The 21,042-nt window shown below is 55.7% G+C and overlaps 1 protein-coding gene across 1 annotated transcript in view; it reads left to right on the top strand.

Annotated features, from left to right (window-relative positions):
• SH3BP4 (SH3 domain binding protein 4) overlaps positions 1-19,614 on the top strand; it is a 30,474-nt gene extending 10,860 nt beyond the window's left edge. Inside the window, exons 2-5 of the mRNA XM_027907684.1 lie at positions 8,495-8,682; positions 10,684-13,046; positions 18,554-18,742; positions 19,320-19,614. Coding sequence (XP_027763485.1) covers positions 8,565-8,682; positions 10,684-13,046; positions 18,554-18,742; positions 19,320-19,544 — 2,895 coding nt within the window. The 5' untranslated portion in view covers positions 8,495-8,564 and the 3' untranslated portion in view covers positions 19,545-19,614. The remainder of the gene's footprint in view (positions 1-8,494; positions 8,683-10,683; positions 13,047-18,553; positions 18,743-19,319) is intronic.
• Positions 19,615-21,042: the final 1,428 nt, after the last annotated feature.

The following is a 21,042-nucleotide window of genomic DNA, read 5'->3' as shown; positions in this document are numbered from 1 at the left end:
GGGGTGGCTGTCCCTCTCTTGGGTTTCTTTTCTCCTTCTGGGCTCTGCCAAGAAAAGTTGCCATTTCTTTGCTATTGATGGAGTAATTAAGTTGTTCTTCTAAATATAAACCCGTCCTAGTGCGTCAGCTGTGCCTGGGACTTCACTGCTTTTATGTGGCACTTCAAGCAAGTTTTAATTAAAAAAAAAAAAAAAAAAAAAAAGGAAGAAGAAGAAAGGTCCATCTGCATTGGTTTGATATTTAGGGTTTCTTTCCTCATCAAGAGCGTGTCTAATTCCAGCCTGACCCTGCAAAGTCCTGCGGGCTCCATGTGGGAATCAGCTGGTTGTGCTGGAGAACATCCCTCAGCTCCTGCAAAGCTCCTCCTGCCTCCTGCTTAGAATCCTGGAGTGGTTTGGGTTGGAAAGGACCGTCAAGGGCCACGGGCAGGGACACCTTAGGGTTGCTTCCAAGCCAGGCTGTTGTGTGATTCCATGAAATCCCAGCAGGAGTGAGTGGAGCACGTGGCTCTCAGGAGGCTCTGAGGTTCCTCTGCTTGGAGAGGCCAAGGGGCAGGCCTGTCTGGCTTTTTGGAGGCAGCAGAGAGGGAAGGACTTGCCCTCTGGGAATACTCCCTGTGTGCTGTGGCTGCCTGGTTTTTGGGGGGTGCTCACATGTGGGTGGGCGTTTTGTGCTCACAGTGCAGAAAGGTCTGGAAATGGCTCCCCTCAGCCAAAGCAGGGAAACAACAACCTGCCATGACTTTGGGATGACTTTCAGGTCTTGTTTTACTTTTCCCCGGTGACTAAGGCTGCGAGGAACGTGTCTGAGATTCAACCCCGCTTTGTCCAGCAACCCGAGCAATTTACAGCAGAGCCGAGATTCTGCCAGATTTACATCAGTTACTGTTCCCATGCCCCGGCATCTTGCTAAAAAAGGGGCTTTTTATCCCCCCTGAAATGCTGAGGGTTATGTCCTGGCCCAGAGAAGCAGCTTGTCTGTGGTGTGGCCCGTGTGGAGGCTGCAGGGGAAGGCTCAGACTCTCCTTTCACACCACGTTAATCCAGACCTGGCCCTCGCCCCGTGTTGTTAAGCTGGCAGGCAGCAAAGCTGCAGTTCAAAGTGCTGTGGCTTTGTTTGCAGATAAACCCTTTCAATAAACATTTGGGGCTTAAAATGATGCAACTGGGTTCTTATCAGCCATCTGAGCCAGGGTGATGGGATTTTAACCTGGCCAGACCGAAACCACGAACCCCTGAAGTGCCGAAACAACAAACCCGGCCAGGTGGGGGTGGGGGGTGGTGTTTTGGTTTCTTGCCCTTCATGGCCTTGTTGGCGCTGTGGAAAATGCTTGGATGCTCCCTCAGCCCCGGGGTTGTGTTCCCCTGGAGTTAATTTGCAGGTTGCACCGAGCCTCCTGTGCAGTTTGATGGGCTTTAATTGCGGGGGTAATTAATTAACAGGGCAGGCGTGGTGTTTGCCTCTTGTGTTGTCTAAACAGGGGCCTGTTTTGGGTTCTCTGGGGCACCCTCCTGGCTGGCAGGGGTAGGTCTGTGCACCTGGAAAGCTCACTGCCACCCGTGGAAAAGCTCTAAAATCTAAACTGAGGGGAGGGCTTGTGCTGCCAAAACCACCCGAAACGAGCCGAATGTGGTGGTTTGGTGTCGGGAGGAGGAGTCTGGTGTTCAAAGCATGCTCTGACTTGAACACTCTCTGGGATGGGTCTGCAACTGGCTGGATTTGCAGGTGAGATCAAGTCCAAAAGCTGGACCAGATACCTGTCTGAGTTGGTTTAGATTAGATATTGGGAAGGAATCCTTCCCTGTGAGGGTGGGGAGGCCCTGGCACAGGGTGCCCAGAGAAGCTGTGGCTGCCCCTGGATCCCTGGAAGTGTCCAAGGCCAGGCTGGACGGAGCTTGGAGCCACCTGGGCTGGTGGAAGGTGTCCCTGCCCGTGGAGGGACTGGATGAGCTTGAAGGTCCCTCCCAACCCAAACCATTCCATGATTCTGTGATCTGCCCTCACATCCCCTTCTTGCTGCACACATCCCAAATGGCATCCTCACCTGGCATTGCTTTGCTCTCCAGGTATCTGCTCCCTCTTTCCAGCGTGGACAGGGATTGTGTCCAACCTGGAGCATCCCATGGGACGACCACCCCCCAGTCCAGTTTAACTCCACATCTTGTTCTCCTGCCAGACCATCAGCTCCAGCAAAGGGTTAAGCTGCTTAATCCCAGGTGTCTGGGGGAAGGGGGGGATCTGGGTTGGAAATGTTTACCAAGAAGGAGCTTAAAAACCCTGCTGTGTTGAGGAAATTCATTGCAATGTGCTGATTGGATTGGTTTCTGCCTAATTTAGGCTGGGGGTGGGTTTTGGCTGGTCTCAGCACTGTTGGTGTTGTGTAATCCAGCAGTAGGTCGGTGCTGGCCTGAGCAGGAAGGTGTGTAAGAACATTAAACCCAGGCTCAGCTTCTGCACCAGCTCATCTGGAGTGAGCTGATAATCCACAGAGGTTTCCTTCCTGAGCAGGGGAATCCATGCTGGCTGCTCCGTGTCCTCACTGAAGGCAGCAAGTTGGGAACTGAACTCCATGTTTTTCCCTAAGATGGTCCTCCTGGCTGAGGGTAGTTGGGGATAGATAAGTCTTGGTGGAATACCCGAGCGGGGAGAGCTGCCTGGGGTTGTCTGTGTGATGCTCCTGGACCACTTGGAGCTGTGGTGGTCGTCTCATCTCTGGAGCTTGGGGTTGTCCTCCCTGCACCAGCTGTGGTGGCAGAGTCTCCAGCCAGCAGCACAGGTGGCTTTCCAGTGCCTGCCCTTCTCTGGCCACACTGGTGGGACTGGTTCCCCAGCATTGCAGCAGCTCCTGCCCTGCATCAGGCAGGGGCGGAGTGAGGGAAGGGTGATGGACACGGGGCTCATCTTCTCCACCTGGGGGAAGCACAGCAGTCCAGGGCCTTCAGCTCCAGGTTCTGGCAGCTCTTGCAGGCCAAATTGGGCTCCAGGTTATCCAAGGCAGGAGCCACTGCCAGGCTGAAGGGTGGCATGAGGAAGGGTAGCTCCAGGATTTTCTCTGCGAGCACCTCTCACCTTCAGGTTTTCATCAGCCCAGTTGATTTGGTGCCTTGGGATGGGGAGCAGGGGCTTGGGTGGTCCCCCCCCTTGTGAGATGAGGTGGTTCTTGAAGCAGGAAAAGTGGTTTTGATTTCCATGGGTGCCCTTTCTCAGCTCTTTGTGGGGGTTGACCTGCGATCTCCTGGGTGACAGTGGTGCTTCTTCCACGTGGATGTCCAGCAGGACTCGTGCTCCAAAGCCCTTGCTATAGAAGGAAACTTTCCCGTCCTTCCTGCTCTGCCCACAGGGGTGACATTCCCACCAGGAAGGCCGTGACGGACACCAGGGCCATAATGGCTTTTTTTTTCCCCCTCCCTTCTCCCTGTCCTCCATCCAACCTGCCATGCTTGGCTTGCCCTGGCCTGGCAGCAGGAGCCAGGCTCAGGAGCTGAGCCAAGCTTAAGCTGGAGGGCAGGATTTTTCCCCAGGGCTTGGCAGGGAGCGGAGGGGACAGCCTGGAGCGTGGCTGGGCTCCGCTGCCACCACCACGACACCCGAGCGGGGACGGTGGCAGTGAGGTCCAGTGGTGGGAACGGGGTCCAAAGCAAACCCCTGAGAGCGCTGCAGGAGGGCTGGGAGGCCCTGGTGTTCCCACAGATCCCTTCTTGTTTGCTGGAGAAGGGACTAAAAAGGCGTGTCTCATGTTGTGGCGCGTTGGCCGTGCGTGAGTTCACGCCAGAGTGTTCCCTCTGGAGCAAAGAGCTCCTGCTGGGTGTTGTCTCAAGGGGAGGTTTATCTTCACATGGCTTGGGTGGGTATTTTTTTTTCTTTTCCTCAAAGATGAAAGCCTTGGCTTTGCAAACACAAGCCCTGGAGCAGGAGGAGGAGGAGAGCAGGGAAAGGCGAGGAGGTCAGGAATCACCGGGATGTGAGGCGCTGCTGCTTGGGACAGGCTTATAGCGGGGTGGGGGGAAAAACCAACAGCAGCCAGCCCTTCCCCAGCCATCAGAAGCTATCCCCAGCCATCAGAAGCTCCTCCAGGGAGGGGGTTTTGTGTGTGTCACGTGTGCTGGAAGATCTGTGGGTGTCAGTGTGGGAAAAGGAGGCAGCCCCGAGCTGGGGGGATCATTTCCTGCGTGTTGGGCAATGCCCGCCCGGGCTGTGCTGTGTCACAGTCAGGAGGAAGCTCCTCGGGGCAAAGAATCTGCAGGGCAAAACCAACTTCCCGAATTAGACTGTTGGCTAAAATGCAGAAATTTTGGCCGCTTTTGGCCCTTTTCTTGAGGTTCTGTTGAAAGCCTTTGCGTGTTGGTGCTCCCGAGCACAACTCCCCTGAGCAGCTCCTTCAGGGCTGGGGTGTCCCCTGGGCTGGGAGGAGTCTTGTCTGCATCTGTTTCCACGATGCAGAGGTTTTGGGAGAGATAAAAAGAGTTACTGGAGGTTTTGGGCGAGATGAAAGCAACGTTTTCAGTGAATTCCTTGTGTGGGATGAACGTGCTCCGAGGGTCGTGCTGTGGCTCTGTGAGGTGGATTTTTAGCTTCCCAAGAAATTTAAATTTGTTCCTATCCAAGTGGAACAGCCTGGTTTTGAAAAGAAACCTCCAAAAACACTTCTGTGTTTGTGGGAGGGCCACAGGAGCTTGCCTCTAGAGAGAGAAAAAGCAAATTAAAAGCTTTGGGGTTGGTCTTGGCCCTGGAGTGGCAAGAGGATAAGGAGTGACTGATTGGAAGCTCTTTCTTCGCTTCCCACCTTTCAGTTTGCGGCCAGGGCTGGGGTGGGACGTTTCTCCTGAGCTGGTCTCACAGGCTTAGGGCTTTGAGGGGCTTTTGGCTGCATTTCCCAGGGAGAGCAGGGGTGCAGGACGGTGCTCATGGCAGGGCTCACCAGTCCTGTGTCACTGTGTCTCCTGTCCCTGCTGCCTCCCCTGGATTCGTGTGTGCCGGGGTGGGATGGGCCCTGCAGCTCCAGGGAGGGCTGGGAAGCGTGGGATGGCTGGGCAGGGATGTGCATCAGTCAGTACCAGTTGGTACCACCCAGCCCTGTCAGCCCTCCCCGGGCTTATCAGCCCAAATTCTTGGCAGTCAGGAGTTTTCCATCACTTCCAGAGGGATCCTCTCCCACCTTCAGCCAGTGCTGCTTGGAAAGGACCTTCCCTTGGCCGGCAGCAGATCCGGGGTTTGCACTTTTGGGATGTTCCCGTTGTTTTGTTACGTTGCCCAGGGCTCTCCCTGTGCCAGGGGGTCTCCCCGGGGTCTGTGGGGCCAGGAAGGGAGAGGCTGGGGTTGTTTTTCTGGGATAAGTTGTACCAGGCAGTTTGCAGGAGCGATTTTTAACCTTTTTTGTGCCAGTTCACACCGGGAAATGCTGCTGCTGGGAGGCTGAATTCCGTGGGTTCGAGTGCTGCAGGAAAAAGCACCTTTTGGATTCGTTTTTTAAGAGGTTTTAGTGAGTTTTCTTTCAGTAGATGCTCCACCATCACCAGCCCCACACCTCCCCAAACCTGCTGGGGCTCCGTGCCTGCTGGAATCCCAGGGAATGGCTGGAGCTGTGCCAGGGCAGGGTCAGGTTGGATCTCAGGGAAAGGTTCTTCCCCCAGAGGGTGGTTGGCACTGAACAGGCTCCCCAGGGCAGTGGTGCCAGAGCTCAAGGAATGTTTGGAAAACGCCCTCAGGGGCAGGGTGGGATTGTTGGAGATGGTCCCGTGTGGGGTCAGGGGCTGGGCTGGGTGAAGCCTCTCCCAGAGGAGCACAGCCAGATCTGTCCCATCCCAAAAATCCTCACTCGTGGCTGCAGCTCACACAAAGTTAAATCCCGAAGTTACATCCCAGAGCAGCACCGTCCATCCCAGGGAGCTGATGAGGATTCCCGGGGTGCCAGCCAGCCCCCATGGGAATGTGCCCCTCGGGGCTTCCCTGTAAAGCTTTTCCCAACCCTCAGCAAAGCCTGGTTGGGATTTTGGAACGAGTAATGTCCCCACGGTGGAGCCCTGACCCGGGCAGCTGCTGCCTGGTGGGTTTGTTGGGGTGTGGGGAGAACCCAGCAGGGCCCCCCAGCTCACAGGGTTGGATTTTACCCTGGAGCATCCCCCCTCTCCCCCTGTGGGAGGGAAAAAGGGGTGTGCAAGGCAGGTTTTTTGGTGGCTGCTTGAGGAGACTCGCTCTGGTCGCTCCCTGGTTTCCTTCCCCCACCGTTCCTTTGGGATGCTGTTTATGGCTTTGGGTAAACACGTGGGGCTGGGTTTTTCCTAGGCTGTGTTTAATCCCAGGCTAAATTTAAAGGGCTTTTGCAGGGGAGTTTGCAGCCCATTGTCTCAGGGATTTCTAAACAAATCTTGCCTCCTCCCGCCTCGTTTCCCCCCACCCCAGCTCCCAGCTGTCCCCTTTTATTCCCTGGGTTTGAAGGTCTCCTGGATTTCTGCCCTGCCTCTGCACTCAGAAGCATTTTGGGGCCATCCCCAGCTCCCAAACAGGGCTCCCATCCCATCCCATCCCATCCCATCCCTTTAGGGGCCCCCATCCCTTTATGTGTGAGCATCACTTCATCAGGACAGACAGACAGACCCATCCAGGATGCTGCTCGTGGGAGAGGAAATGCCAGCCCATCATCCCTCATTTTTATGGAGGTTCCTGTTGCCTTTTGAGGCTTCAGGGTTGGATGCAGAGTGAGGGAAGGGTTTCCAGCTGTTCCTCCACATCTGTCAGAGACCTTCAGCATGAAGTTTTATAAACAGAGGGAGGGGGAGCATCCCTGAAAATGCCAGACTTGGGGATATATTGGTGAGAGTTGTCAGTACTGTGGCGGCAGTGATTAATATAAAATTCAATATAAAATTTTATTTATTGTCTAATATAAATTTAGCATAAGTAGAGATTAATGTAAATACGAAATTAATATAAAATAATCAGGATGGCATTCATTTGACGCCGGACAGCACAGAAACATATCCTGGGTGGATGGTGAACTGTGCCAGCCAAGGGGAGCATCTTTCCTCCCTTCCTTTGCTTCCCACTGAAGCTTCCCACTGGTTATTCCTTTGTCCTACCTGGCCCAGCTCTGATAAGCTCAGCCTTGTCTCAAAGCCTGGTTTCTGGGGATTTATTGCCTGCCAAAGCCTCTCCCCTTGCCTCGCTCCCAGCAGGCCCCCCAAACGAGGCTCTCCTCAAAGGGAAAACGTTGGCACACGAGTTCTGCCTTCCCTTTTCTGGCTGGAGCCTGGTGCATCCCTTCCAGCTCCCACATTCCCAGCATACCAGCCCTGGGGACTGGCTCGGGAAGCATTTCAAACCAGAAAGTATCTCCTGCTCAGGCTCTCCCCTGCAGATTTCCTCTTGCTGCATTCCAGAAAAGGGCACTGAATCCCTCCAGGGTTCCCTATTCCCACCTCAAGAATTCGGGCTTGGGGGTTGTTTTCTGCTTGGTCTGGTTTTCAAGGCAGGAAAGGCAAAAATTGCACGGGAAGGGGAGGAGGGAAAAAACCCAGCGTTAGGAGAGGGTGACAATCCCTTCATAAAGCAGGGATTTGGAGCTAACTTTAATTCTGACTCTGCTTTTAAGAGCTGTTGGTGCTTTGCAGCCAGGCTGGAGTTTGAGGGAGCGGGATGGAGGGGCGTTGGATGCCAGAATTCCCGGGATGATGCCGGATCCCGGAGTAGCAACACACCGCTCAGGCTGTGCTCCAGCCCTGCCTTCAGCTGGCAGAGAGGCTCCAGCATTCCCTGATTGTCCTGATCCACCTGGCCCCTCTCCAAGCTCCAGAGGACAGGGATGATGTCAGGGAAGGTCTTACCCGCGCTTGCATCAGCCGCGACGTTGGTGGCCGGAATGTCGGCGTGTCCTGTGGGAAACGGGGGGATTTTTCCTCTCTGCTCTTCCACGGGGAAGGAAAAAAGGAGGAAAAAGCTCTTTTATTCTCATTTTTTCATCAGGTGGAGCAGGGCAGTCAGTGCCCTGCAGAAGGGGTGTTTCTCTGCCTGGTCGCTGGCTGGGGAGGGAAGGAGGGATGCAGGGAGCAAGCGGGAAGAGCCAATCCCCATCCCAGGAAATCCCAGTGCTGCAGTGGGAGAGAGCGGTGACCCATTTAAAAATCCCAGCCCCGTGGGTCCTCCACTGCCCTGGGCTCCCACAGCACCCGGTGCTTGGTGGCTTTATAATTATGCATTGCAGCGAGGTGCAAGTGCCCTGGTAGGTCTTGGGAAACAGGGAGAAGGACCAATTTACCATCCCGGGAGCAACGTATCCCTAAAAAACCTCTTCCTGCGGGGTTGTGTCCAGCAGCAGCAGCAGCAGCATCCTGCAAGCCCAGGCTGTCCTTGCTACACAAAACCCTTTGTGGTTTTTAGGCTGTGCTGTGGAGCATCCAGGCTGTATTCCGGGATGTTTTACGGGGAACACAGGGATGTGTTCCCAACAACCACCCAGAGCCTTTCTAACGTGCCGGGGTTTGTCTCTCTCTCCCCCAGGCTGGTTCCCCGAGGTGACAGGGGGGTCCCTGGAGAGGCCATGGCCACCTAGAGCCTGGCGGGGCCGGAGATGGCGGCGCAGAGGATCCGGGCGGCCAACTCGGGGGGTCTCCCGCGGTGCAAGTCCGAGGGGACCCTCATTGACCTCGGCGAGGCCTTCACCGAGACCAGCCTGGGCGACGTCAAAGGTGGGTGGGGAGGGGATCCCGTCCTCGTTTCCCCTCGCCCCGGTGTCCAGGGGGGGGTTGGTGACGCCGGCAAGGCCTTGGTGTTCCCTTTCCCGGGAGCTCGGAGGGTTGGTGACACCACCGGGGTTGTTGTTGTTGTTGTTCCCTTGTTCCCTGCTTGTTCCCGTTCCCCAGAGCTGGTTGCTTGAATGCTCTGCTCCCCCCCACCACCCTTTGACTGCGTTTTCTCCTGCTGTATTTGCCTCACTGCTGTTCCCCTGGCACGGCCCCAGCCCGGGGAAGAGCTCCAGGTGGAAGTTCTCGGGCGCCCAGGGCCTTTAAAAACAAACACGCGCGCGGAGGGGCCCCCACGTCAAACGCTCGGCTGCGGATTGGATTGTTTGCAGGGCAAAAATAGGAATTACTCATGTTCTCCGAGCTGCTTTCAGCACATCCCTGTTAACCCCCCTCCCCAGCTGCAGGGCTGTGGGAACTCAGCCCCCGGGGCTGATCCGAAGGGATGGGGGCACCAAAAACGCCCCTGTCCTGCAGGGGACTGAGTTAACGGCGGCTTCCAGGCTGGCAAAATAATTCCAATGTGGGCTTTATATCTGGTGTTACACCGGATAAATGCCCTCATGACTTCGCCTACCTGCTGGGGGAGGGACTGAGGAATTGGTCAGGGTGTGTCCACGCTCTGCTCCTCTTAATTTTTCATCTCTAGCCTGTATTTGAAGACCATTCTTTGCTCAGCTGTGTCTTCCCTTGCCTTGTTACTTCCGTGTCCCACAAGCGCTGCCAGCCAGGGGCAGGATGCAGGGAAGTGCAGCCTGAGCTCCCATCCCTTCATCTCCAGGATGCTTTTAGGGGCTTCCTGTGCTCTCTAAATCCCCTTTTCCCCCCAGAGAGTTCCCGAGGAGTTAAAGGTGCTGTCCCAGCTCTCTTGCAGCTCTGTGTTGGGGAAAGTCCAGCTCTCCTTGTTTTCTGTCTAACACACATTTAACACTGAGGTAACACCATCTGCAGTTGGTTTGAGTGCTTCGTACAGAAACAGATCCTAAAAGTGAGAGCAAAGCCAAGAAATAGGGTGACACTGTGAGCATCTGTAGGCTCGACCCAGCCTGGGTGGAACTGGGATCCCCCTGGGAAAACAACTTCCTGCTGGGAGGTTGGAGCTGCTGCCAGGACCACAAACATCACCGTGGGAGGGTTCAAACTGTGTGACCTTCTTTGGAGTCATGGAATGGTTTGGGATGGAAGGGACATGAAAGACCATCCCATCTCACCCCCTGCCGTGGGCAGGGACACCTTCCACTACCCCAGGTTGCTCCAAGCCCTGTCCAAACTGACCTTGGACACTTCCAGGGATCCAGGGGCAGCCACAACTTCTCTGGGAATCCCATCCCAGCCCTTCCCCACCCTCGTGGTGAAGAATTCCTGGTACCTAATCTAAAACTAGCAATAGAGTTATTTTTTGTTGAGGAGCTCTGAAGTACAGGTGCTGTTCAAAAGGAGTGAGGTGCTGGGGTTTTTGACCGGTGTGGCGTGAAAAGCCAGGAATATGATGTGCCCTTCGTTGGTTTTTACACTGAAACATGTTCCACGTGTGCAGGAGAGGGGTTACAGCAAAGCAAGAGGGCTTTTAGGCTGCCCTGAAAGTTCTCGTGGGTTCACATGAACCCTTTGGGGAAGAGAGATGTGAGTGTACCAGAAAGAGCAGAGTTTTCTGGACAAAGTTTACAGGGGAAAAAATACCTTCAGGCTTGGGAGACTGCCCAGGGAATTAGTGGACCTGGAAGTGTGTTCAAAACCCACACAGATGTGGCACTTGGGCACGTGGGTTTAGGGTTGGAACGGGCAGGGCTGGGTTCAGGGTTGGACTCAGTCTTGGAGCTGTTCCAGCCTGAGTGATTCTGTGAGTCCACAACCACCATAACCACTTAAAGAGGGCCGGGTCGGCGACCTGAGAGAAAAGGTGGCAAAGGGGTTTCTCACAGTGCTGTTCTCTCCTTGCCTTGGCAGTGCCTTCCCCCAGTGCCTTGCTGGTCGACAATCCCACGTCCTTCGGGAACGCGAAGGAGGTCGTAGCAATCAAGGATTACTGTCCGACCAATTTCACCACCCTGAAGTTCTCCAAGGGGGACCACCTGTATGTCCTGGACACGTCGGGGGGCGAGTGGTGGTACGCCCACAACACCACGGAGATGGGCTACATCCCCTCCTCCTACGTGCAGCCCGTGAACTACCGCAACTCCTCCCTGACGGACAGCGGCGTGATCGACAACCTGCTGGAGAGCCCCGACGAGGGGGTCAGGGAGCTGGACCTGCTCGGGGAGTGGGCCGAGGCCAAGAGAAACTCTGTGAAAACCTACCATAACAACCCCTTCCTGAACGGGGCGCAGACAAACCCGTTCCTGAACGGGAACGCGCAGGCGGTGCCCGGCTCGGACAGAGGGTCCCACTCCAGCGTCGCCGTTGACTTGCTGCTCTTCGACACGGGGGCTCCCGCATCCACCGTCTGCAGTTCTGCCGCCAACAGCAGCCTGGGCAACATCTTCGATGAGTTCCCCTCCTCCAACGGGCTGGATCTGGACCAGCCTGTGAGAAGAGACAACCCCTTCTTCAGGAGTAAGCGCTCCTACAGCTTGTCCGAGCTGTCTGTTCTCCAGGCCAAGTCGGACGCTCCGGCCTCGTCGGGTTTCTTCAGCGGTTTGAAGTCCCCCACCCCTGAGCAGTTCCAGAGCCGGGAGGATTTTAGGACAGCGTGGCTGAACCACAGGAAGCTGGCTCGGTCTTGCCACGACTTGGATTTGCTCGGTCAGAGTCCCGGCTGGGGTCAGACGCAGCCGGTGGAGACCAACATCGTGTGCAAGCTGGACAGCTCCGGGGGGGCCGTTCAGCTGCCCGACACCAACATCAGCATCCACGTGCCCGAGGGCCACGTGTGCCCCGGGGAGACGCAGCAGATCTCCATGAAGGCCATGCTGGACCCGCCGCTGGAGCTCAACAGCGACAAGTGCAGCACCGTCAGCCCCGTCCTGCAGATCAAGCTCAGCAACATGGAGGTGAAAACCTTCATCATCCTGGAGATGAAGGTGTCGGCCGAGGTCAAGAACGACGTCACGAGCAGGAGCTTGGTGGGCCTGCAGTGCCTGCGGAGCGACATGAAGGAGGGGCCGTACACGCCCATGCAGCTGAGCTACTCCTACGGGGACACCATCCAGGTGCAGCTGGAGAACCTGGAGCCGTGCATGTACATCGCGGCCGTGGCCCAGGGGCAGAACATCCTCTACCCCGCCACCGTCTGGGATTACATCAGCAAGAAGATCACGGTGGGTGTCTACGGCCCCAAGCACATCCACCCTTCCTTCAAAACCGTGGTGGCCATGTTCGGGCACGAGTGTGCCCCCAAGACCCTGCTGGTGAACGAGGTCACCAGGCAGTCCCACGGCCCGGCCCCCGTCGCCCTGCAGCTCTGGGGGAAGCACCAGTTCACCCTGTCCCGGCCTCAGGACCTCAAGCTCTGCATGTTCTCCAACATGACCAACTACGAGGTGAAGGCCAGCGAGCAGGCCAAGATCGTGCGGGGCTTCCAGATGAAGCTGGGCAAGGTGAGCCGCCTCATCTTCCCCATCGCCTCCCACGACCCCAACGAGCTCTCGGACTTCACGCTGAGGATACAGGTCAAGGACGACCGGGACGCCCTCCTGACCCAGTTCTGCGTCCAGACGCCGCAGCCGCCTCCCAAAAGCGCCATCAAGCCGACGGGGCAGAGGCGCTTCCTCAAGAAGAATGAGGTCGGGAAGATCATCCTGTCACCTCTGGCCGCCACCGCCAGGTACCCGGTCTTTCAGGACCGGCCGGTGCTGAGCCTCAAGTACGGCAAGCTGCTGAAGACGGTGGTGAGGCAGAGCAAGAACCACTATTTGCTGGAGTACAAGAAAGGAGACGTCATAGCCCTCCTCAGTGAGGAGAAGATCAGGCTGAAAGGCCAGCTGTGGACCAAGGAGTGGTACATTGGCTACTACCAGGGCAAAATCGGCCTCGTGCACACCAAAAACGTGCTGGTGGTCGGGAAGGTCAAGCCCAGCTACTTCTCCGGGCCGGATCTCACCACCAGCCTGTTGCTGGAGCAGATCCTGAGGCCCTGCAAGTTCCTGACCTACATCTACGCCTCGGTGAGGACTCTGCTGATGGAGAACCTCAGCAGCTGGAGGTCCTTCGCCGACGCCCTGGGCTACTCCAACCTGCCGCTGTCGTTCTTCTGCCGGGCGGAGCTGGACAGCGAGCCCGAGAGGGTGGCCTCCGTCCTGGAGAAGCTGAAGGAGGACTGCAACAGCACGGAGAGCAAGGAGAGGAAGTCCTTCCAGAAGGAGCTGATGACGGTGAGTCCGAGGCGTGGTGAGGGCGTGCTCGTTCCCCGCCGTGCGGAGGGATTCGGGGGAGGGGGAGAAGGGAGAGTCCTGATTCGGGCCGAGTTAAAGATGGAGACCAACCTCCTGCAGGGACCTTGATAGACCAGTCTCTGAGGTCTCCTGCAGACAGCCAGGAGGAAGCTCAGCCCCTCGGTGGGCTCTTGCTTCGGTGGGATCACGGAAATGCCATCGGTACTTGGAATTCCGGAATCCCAGGCTGGTTCGGGTTGAAAGGGACCTGAAAGCTCATCCAGTCCCAACCCCTGCCGTGGGCAGGGACACCTCCCACTATCCCAGGTCACTCCAAGCCCTGTCCAGCGTGGCCTTGGACACTTCCAGGGATGGAGTCTCTCCCTTTAGGCAGCTTAGCCAAGGGCACCCCTGAGCTGGAATGCTTTATACCCAGCTGTGGATGGCACTGGAAATGCACAACTTGCTTCTTGCCCTGAAAGGAATTTGGGAAAGTGCTGCCTGCAAGTATTTCCAGGATGCCACTGGGGAGCCTCTTAGGAAATATCATCTTCAGGATCGTTTCTGGCATTTCATGGGAAGTGAGCCAAAGAAAACAGAGGCAGAAATGTCTGGTGGAGATTTCTGGCAGCTCTCTCCTCTTCCAGGCTCTCCCACGGAAACGGGATAAGGGAGTTATGGAGAACCACAGGTTTAAAATGTCACTTGGATTAAGGAGCCTGCCAGAATGAAATGATGAGTGGGACAGGAGCTGAGTGAAGGAGTTCACTTCCCAAACCCCCTTTAGTAAGAAGGGGGAAATTTGAGGATTGAGCAGGAGGGATAAGGTTTTACCCTGTCCTTACTTATGGAAATACCATCCAGAGAGAGTTCCCCGTGCCTGGAACCACTCTGTGGCCTGGGGGGAAGACGTTTGAGCTTTGACCTCCAGGTTTCAGGACATGCCACCAGCTCTGCTTCTGTTGCAGGGTTGTTCTGGCCATCACAAGTGGTTCTATCTCTTCCTGGGACCATCCAGGGTTGGAAAACTCCCGCTGTGGGAGCCTTGGTGTCCCTGGTCCCTCCAAGGGAGGGTTTGCTCCTTTGATCCTGAACCTTAGTGGATGATGGGACGGAGCCTGGGCTGCTGGATGCCTCCAAGAGCTTTCTGCTGTTTGCTTTACCCCTCTGCAAAGCCAGAGGTGTTTCTTTTATCTCTTCCCACTCTTTTCAGGGATCCCAGACAGTGTGTGGGTCCTGGAGAAGCCGTGCCAGACCTGGGTGGGGAGACAGAGGGCAAAGATAAGGCTCTTTGGATACTCAGGGAGCTTCTGACTCAAGGGGAGGAAAACATCCTGCTCCCAGAGGGATGCCTGGAGGGCAGAGTCCCAGGGCAGGTTTTATTCCCCTTGTTTGAGGCTAATCCTGTTCTCTGGGAGGCTGAGCCTGTCGATAAAGGATGAGCTCCCTCCTTCATGGAACACGATGCTGCTTCCAAACCCTTTGCTGCCGTCAAATCCTCCTTGGCTTGGGGAGAAATTAGATTGAGCCTGTTGAAAGAAGCAAGTAATGATGTTTCAGGGGCTGACAATGGAGCAGTAATCCATTTTATTGTGTTTAAATCTGATTTTATCTGCAGCCAATGGACTCCTGCTCTCTGGCAAGGACTGGTTGCATTAAGCTCCAAGCTGGCCGTGTCATCTTCGAGTTGGTTGTCTCCCCTTTAAAAGGACTGTGAGGGGAGAAGTCCCAAGCAGGTTTATCTGAGTTCAGGACGCAAAATTGCAGTGGCAGAGCCGCTGCACCAGCAGCCAAGCATGGAAGAACCCGGTCAGGATGACTAGTTAATAAGTAATCTGCCTTTATTAATGACTGTTTTTCTAATGGAGCAGTAGCAGCAGAGTGTGAAGGTAACTTGGGGGAACGTTGCTCAGAGGGGAATCACCACAGCAGAAAGGGAAACCTCTCCCTCCCTCCTCCCTGCAGGAAGAGCAGGGATGGTTTGGCTAAAAAACAACACCTGGGCATGGATTCTGGAAGATTTTGTCGCCACTGGTAGCTGGCTGTGGCTGCAGTGGGGTCCTGGGACACAGGATTTCTCTCTCTCCAGCTCTTCAGGGTTTCTATGGATACTCTCAGTGATGCTTCTTCCCCACAGGCTGTTGGGGAAAAAAACACGGGGTCTGCTGGGAATGCTCCCAGGCACGTCAGCACAGAGCTGTGCAAACTGGGAGCTCGTTCTTCTCCAGGCTGCTTGTGAAGCTCGTGCAGAAGATGAGGCTGGGATTCCTTTCCCTCCCACGGTTTTGTTTGCTCTGGCTGCAGGTGTCTCGTGCTGCCTTTCTTCTGCCAAAAGCCCCTGGTGCGTGCAGACCCCACGGAGCTGCTGGCGGGCCCCACAGGTCCCCAGAGTCCTGCAGATCAGGGTGTGTCTAAGAGGGCGTGGGGAGGTATTTTAAGTGTGTGACGTGATTTTGGAGGTGCTGACAGCCAAAAATGGGAGCAAAAGAGGTGTTTAATCCCTAAACAAGGGTTATTTCGGGGAGCAGAGCCCACTTGTTTGGGTCAAAACCTCACCTGTATCCCGGAGGAGACAGTGGAAACAGGAGCATCCTCCCAGCCCACGGGTCTCAGGAGCTCCCTGGGGACACAGGGCCTTTCCCTGGGTTTGTGGAGCTGTTTTCCTCCAGCTGCTGCTTTCCTTTGTTAGGAAATGGGATTGTGCACATCAAAGCTGGGCTGTGAATTCAGCCTTTGAAGTTGAGGTGCTGCTGCTTTGAACCGGCCTCTGAATATCAAACACCCTCTGTGCTCACCGGGCTGGCAGAGCCGGATCCTCCACGGGGAATAGCCCAGGTCACACCTGGGCATGGGCTGGATGGGCCCAGCTACCCCTGGAGGCTTGTCCAGGGCGAGGGAGGAGGATGGAAAAGCTTGCAGTGTAACTCCCAAAAGGAGGATGGAAAAGCTTGCAGTGTAATTCCCAAAAGGAGGATGGAAAAGCTTGCAGTGTAACCCCAAAAGGAGGATGGAAAAGCTTGCAGTGTAATTCCCAAAAGGAGGATGGAAAAGCTTGCAGTGTAACCCCAAAAGGAGGATGGAAAAGCTTGCAGTGTAATTCCCAAAAGCGCCTGCTGGAGGATTAAGTCTGCTGAGCTCGTCCCAGTGTGCTGCTGTTCCCACTCATATTCCCCCTCTGGCTGCCACCTTGGTGCCCACCTTGCAGCCATTCCCACCCGGCTGTGGGGGTGTCCCCATCCCGTGGAGTGGGGGCGTTGAGCTGCCAGGACAAGGCTCGGGAAGGGAGTGGGGCTGTGGCCATCAGGAGCTTTCAGAGTCCTGATCCATCTCTTCCCAATTGTTCCTTTGAGGGATTAATCACAGGCCAGGGTTAGGTGCTGGCCTTGCCGCTGTTTTGTTTGCTTGGAGAAGGTCCCATCAGAGCAGCCACAGGCAGCTTTTTGGGCTTTAGATATTGGGAAGGAATTCCTCCCTGTGTGGGTGGGCAGGCCCTGGCACAGGTTGGGCAGAGAAGCTGTGGCTGCCCCTGGATCCCTGGAAGTGTCCAAGGCCAGGCTGGATGGGGCTTGGAGCAGGCTGGGCTGGTGGAAGGTGTCCCTGCCCGTGTTTTTGTTGGTTTTGCTCGTGGAGCAGCAGAAGGAGCAGGAGAATCCATGTCCTCCAGCTCTATCCTTCTTAACCCGCTCCAGGCGGCCTCTCCTGCTGCCTCTGACCTGCCTGGCCTTGGGCAAGGCAGGAGAGCAGCTCCTTGAACCTGCTTCCCGAAATACCAGCTGCTGCTGGAGCTTGCATGGCATCGAGCCACCCCCAAAGGCAGGCTCGAGGATGCCGAATCTGCCCCTTCCTTGGGACCATCGGGATCCTCCCGCTGGGGATCCTCGGGAAGAGGTGATAAGGTAGGAGAGGAGCTGGGTTGTGGCACAGGTGCGGCATCTAAATGCTTCCTAATGCCTTTTGAAGAGCAAAAAGGATGTTCTTTTCAGAGGATCTTGCTGGCTGGTTTAACCAGGGGGTTCGTTGCTTCCCTTGCTCCTGCAGGAAACCCGTGTCAGCACTTTGGAGGAGCAGCTGCAGATGAGAACCCAGCTCAGCTTTGTGCTGGGGACAGACAAGGGGAAAATCAAGGGTGCATTTGCTTTGCAAATTGCTGGAGTGGTTTCAGATGTTCCCACCTTCCCCCAGCTGACCCTGTGAAACTGCCTGGGGGGGGGTGGATTTAACCCTTCCTGGCCCCAGAGCCAAACTGGGTGGGGTTTGCCAGAGCCCTGTGTTGGGAGGGGGTGTCAGGACCCTTGGGAGGGGATGGATTCTGGCCCTGGGGAGAACCCCCACTCCGTCCATGGTTTCTGGAATAGCCATCCCTGAGCTGCTGGGAAGGTGAGGGTGTTCCTGGGTTCCCTGGGTGCTCAGCATCCCTTGGGGGGCTGTTCCCTGCCCCCCTCAGCTGGTGGTTTGCCTTTACTGGAGTGAGGGACCTCTTGGTGTTCCCCCGTCCTGGAGCCACCAGCCTGAGTGCAGTGGTGCCACAGCTCTGGCTCTGGATGTTTGGATGAGGGTGCCCAGCAGCCTGCCACCCCAGGGATAGTCTGGGGTCTGTTTGCTTCATTTCCATGGGTTTATAATGGGAAATACATGTCAACAGGCATGGCCTCCTGTGGTAGCCACACGGGGTTCGAGGTGGGATTTGCCCAAGGCCTGGGGTTGCCACTGGGGCTGTTTTGCTCCAGGAGCCCTGGGGAGTGGGATGAGGATCCTGGCAGTCAGATCCCGTCCTCTGGCACTGCTAATTGCCATTAAACCCTTCCTTTCCAGGGCTGCACTGTGGCTTTTCCCCCACTACAGCCCTCCGTCCCACTCTGAGTGGGTTTTGATGGGATTTGATGCCCTAAGACAGGAGCTGACCCTACTCCATCCTTTTCTTTTCCTGGTGAAGTTATTCCTACCCAGAAAGCCAGGACTGCTGCAGTTCCCCTTCCCCACTTGAAAGCCATCTGCAGAAACCCTTGGCTTTTAGGTCAATAAAAGGTGCAGGAGGAGGAGGAGGAGGAAGGGGGAGAAGAGGAAGAACATCCTGAGCTGAGCGATGGTCTCGCAGTGTCTGGGTCTCGCCCCACAAGGCTGATGTCCAGCTCCCATCCCAAAATGTTCTGGCTGCCCTCTGGTCTGAAGGATGGGGCTGGATTAATCCCTGCTGGATTAATTACCTTGATTAAAAGCATCTGTTCTCCTCAGGCCCTGGGATGCTTTAAACTGCTTACGCTGGTGCCTGAACATCTCCGGGGGGGAAGGAGGGGGGGGGTTGTTGCCTGGAAAACGAGGCTGGAGATGTTGTCAGAGAGGGGTTGGGTGCTTTGTCCACTTAATGGGATTACTCTGCTGCCCAGCCTGGTGGCCTAATTCCACCAGCTGGCGCTGGAAGGGGGATTTTTTGGGATGGATCTGGAGGGACTTCCCTGCGCTGCCCCCCCGGCCTTGACCCTGTGTGTGGTTTCCGTGCTGTGCTGCAGGCCCTGCTGAAGATGGACTGCCAGGGGCTGGTGGTGAGGCTGGTGCAGGACTTCGTGCTGCTGACCACGGCGGTGGAGGTGGCCCAGCGCTGGAGGGAGCTGGCCGAGAAGCTGGCCAAGGTGTCCAGGCAGCAGCTGGACGCCTACGAGGCCCCGCACCGGGACAGGACGGGCACGGTGGACACCGAGGTGGGTCGTGGTATCCCCCGGGGTGGGGGCAGAGCTCAGAGCCACGTCTGTTGGAGGAGGTCTTTGAGATCATCTGCTCCAGTTTCTGACCTTGCTTCCAAGTGCACCGGGTTCACGCTCCCAGCTGAGAGGGACCCACAAGGAGCTGCAGGTGCCCCATCCAGGGATTGACCCCCCCAGCCTTGGCATTGGTAGCACCAACTGAGCTAATCTGGGGCTTAATTCCCAGTTGGACAAGGCACTTAGGCCCAGTTCTGCGTGAGCACGAGCTCCTCAGCACCCTGATGCCTCCAGCTCCAGGGGCAGATACTCCACAGGGCACAGCAGATACAGCAGGAAGGACCTTTTATCTGGAATGAGACCACAGTGCCCGGTCAGACTTGCTGATCCTAATAGTCTTTTCCAGCCCAAACGATTCCATGTTTCTCAGGAGATGCCTCCAGAGCACCTTTGGGAGATCCAAGGGATTTGGGTGTGGTGGGAGGGATGTGCTTGTCCTGGGGATGGTGGGGCATGGTAATGAGGGGTGTCTTTGCTTGCTGACCACCCACCCTGCTCTGCTCCCCCGCCATTCCAGGCCATGTGGAAGCCAGCCTACGACTTCCTGCTCACCTGGAGCAGCCAGATGGGGGACAGCTACCGGGATGTCATCCAGGAGCTGCACACGGGGCTGGACAAGATGAAGAACCCCATCACCAAGCGCTGGAAGCACCTCACGGGCACCCTGATCCTCGTCAACTCCTTGGACATGCTGAGGGCGGCCGCCTTCAGCCCCCAGGACCACGAGGATTTTGCCATTTAGCCCCTGCTTGGCCACGTCTCCTTCCCTGGGATTTTTTTCCCCCCTCTCCCCCTTGGTTTTTTTTAAAGCAGTTGACTCGCAGAAGAACAAGTGGAGGTTGCTCCTCTGCCCGCGTTTCTAAGAGGCCAAAGTTTGCAAGTTCTCCACCAGGACTGGAAATCAGCAGGAGAGAGACATCCCTCCTTGGTGGGAGTTCACCCAGAAGGGGATGGATGGGCTTTTCATCCACTGAAAGGAGTTCTTACTGAAAAAAAAAAAAACAACCCCAACCTGTCGGGGTGGGGAGGGAGCACAAAAGAGATGGTGTTTTTTAGGCATTTCCAAATAAAAGTCTAATTTTTGTAACGAGCAGTTAAAGTTGGAAGCACTTTGGGGAGGGGGGGGGGGGAAGCTGTGGCTGGTTTTTAGGTTGGAGAATCCGCTTTTAAATTGGTTTTTGAGGTGAGTCCTGGAAACAGGTGTTTTAAGAGGAAGCACAGGGGGTGCCCTCCCCCACCGTGGTCAGGCTTTGGCAGATACCAGGTGTGAGTAAAGCACTGGATGAACTTGGAATGTCCTCGAATCTGGGATGTCCTCAACCCACCAAGCACCTTGCACCAAAAAAGACCTTTTTTTTTTTTTTTTTTCTTTTTTTTAATTTAATTGCCGGGCCCTGCGAGCCCTTTGGCTGATTTTTGGATTGTTTCCCTGTGTCTGCAGACTGTGTGTTTTCTCCTCTGCAGACAGGGTGATGCTGCTCCTTCCAGCTTCATCCCTCCCAGGCGCTGCAGGACACCTCTGGAAGAAGCTGGAGGTTTGGGATCTGCCAGAGACCTCCCTGGGAGATGGACCAGGAGGATGCTGAGAGGGGCTCACCCTCCCCTGGCACCAAACTGGGGGGGAAAGGCTGGGAAAGAGGAGGGAATTGCTTCCATCCAAAAAAAAAAAGGAGGGAAAAGAGGTAATTTTTCTCCTAATTGGAAATCTGAGCTCTCTGGAGATGTTCCAGGGATTTAACACTCCTTGCTTTTATTCCAGAGGGCTTCAAGGCTCCTTTGAGTCCAGTTTAAATTGGAAATAATCTTTGCTCTAAACCTGGTGCCAATGAGCTCAGTATTTGTGGCATTGAGTGCCCGGATTTTTGTCCCTGTTCCTTTTATATCCAGGTTTTTGGAATGACCTTCCCTCCCCCTCCTGCTCCCAGCTTTCGGGTATTTCACGTGGGAGGGGAATATTTTGGCACAGAAAGCTTATTTTAAGGGCAAAGGCTCTTTTTTAAGGGAAAAGCTGCTCCAACAGGGAGATTAATTAGGAAAAAAGAGAAGGAACGGGATGGTGCTGGCAAAAAGGGAATGGTCTCCTTTCCCTCTTCCCAGGATCACATCCACGAGCGCTCCGTGACTGTAAAACAGCACCGGAAATTTCTCCGCAGGCTTCGGGGAAAACTCTTGGAGGAGTTTCCTGTGCAGCTCAAGGGGGTTTGAGCAGCCAGACCCCTCTCCCTGGGACACCCCAAGAG

The sequence above is a fragment of the Empidonax traillii genome, unplaced genomic scaffold, assembly GCF_003031625.1.
Source record: "Empidonax traillii isolate 1590-97213 ecotype Southwest subspecies unplaced genomic scaffold, ASM303162v1 scaffold1523:size96318, whole genome shotgun sequence".
In the NCBI taxonomy this organism is placed as follows: Eukaryota; Metazoa; Chordata; class Aves; order Passeriformes; family Tyrannidae; genus Empidonax; species Empidonax traillii.
This window is presented reverse-complemented; position numbering and strand designations above follow the sequence as displayed.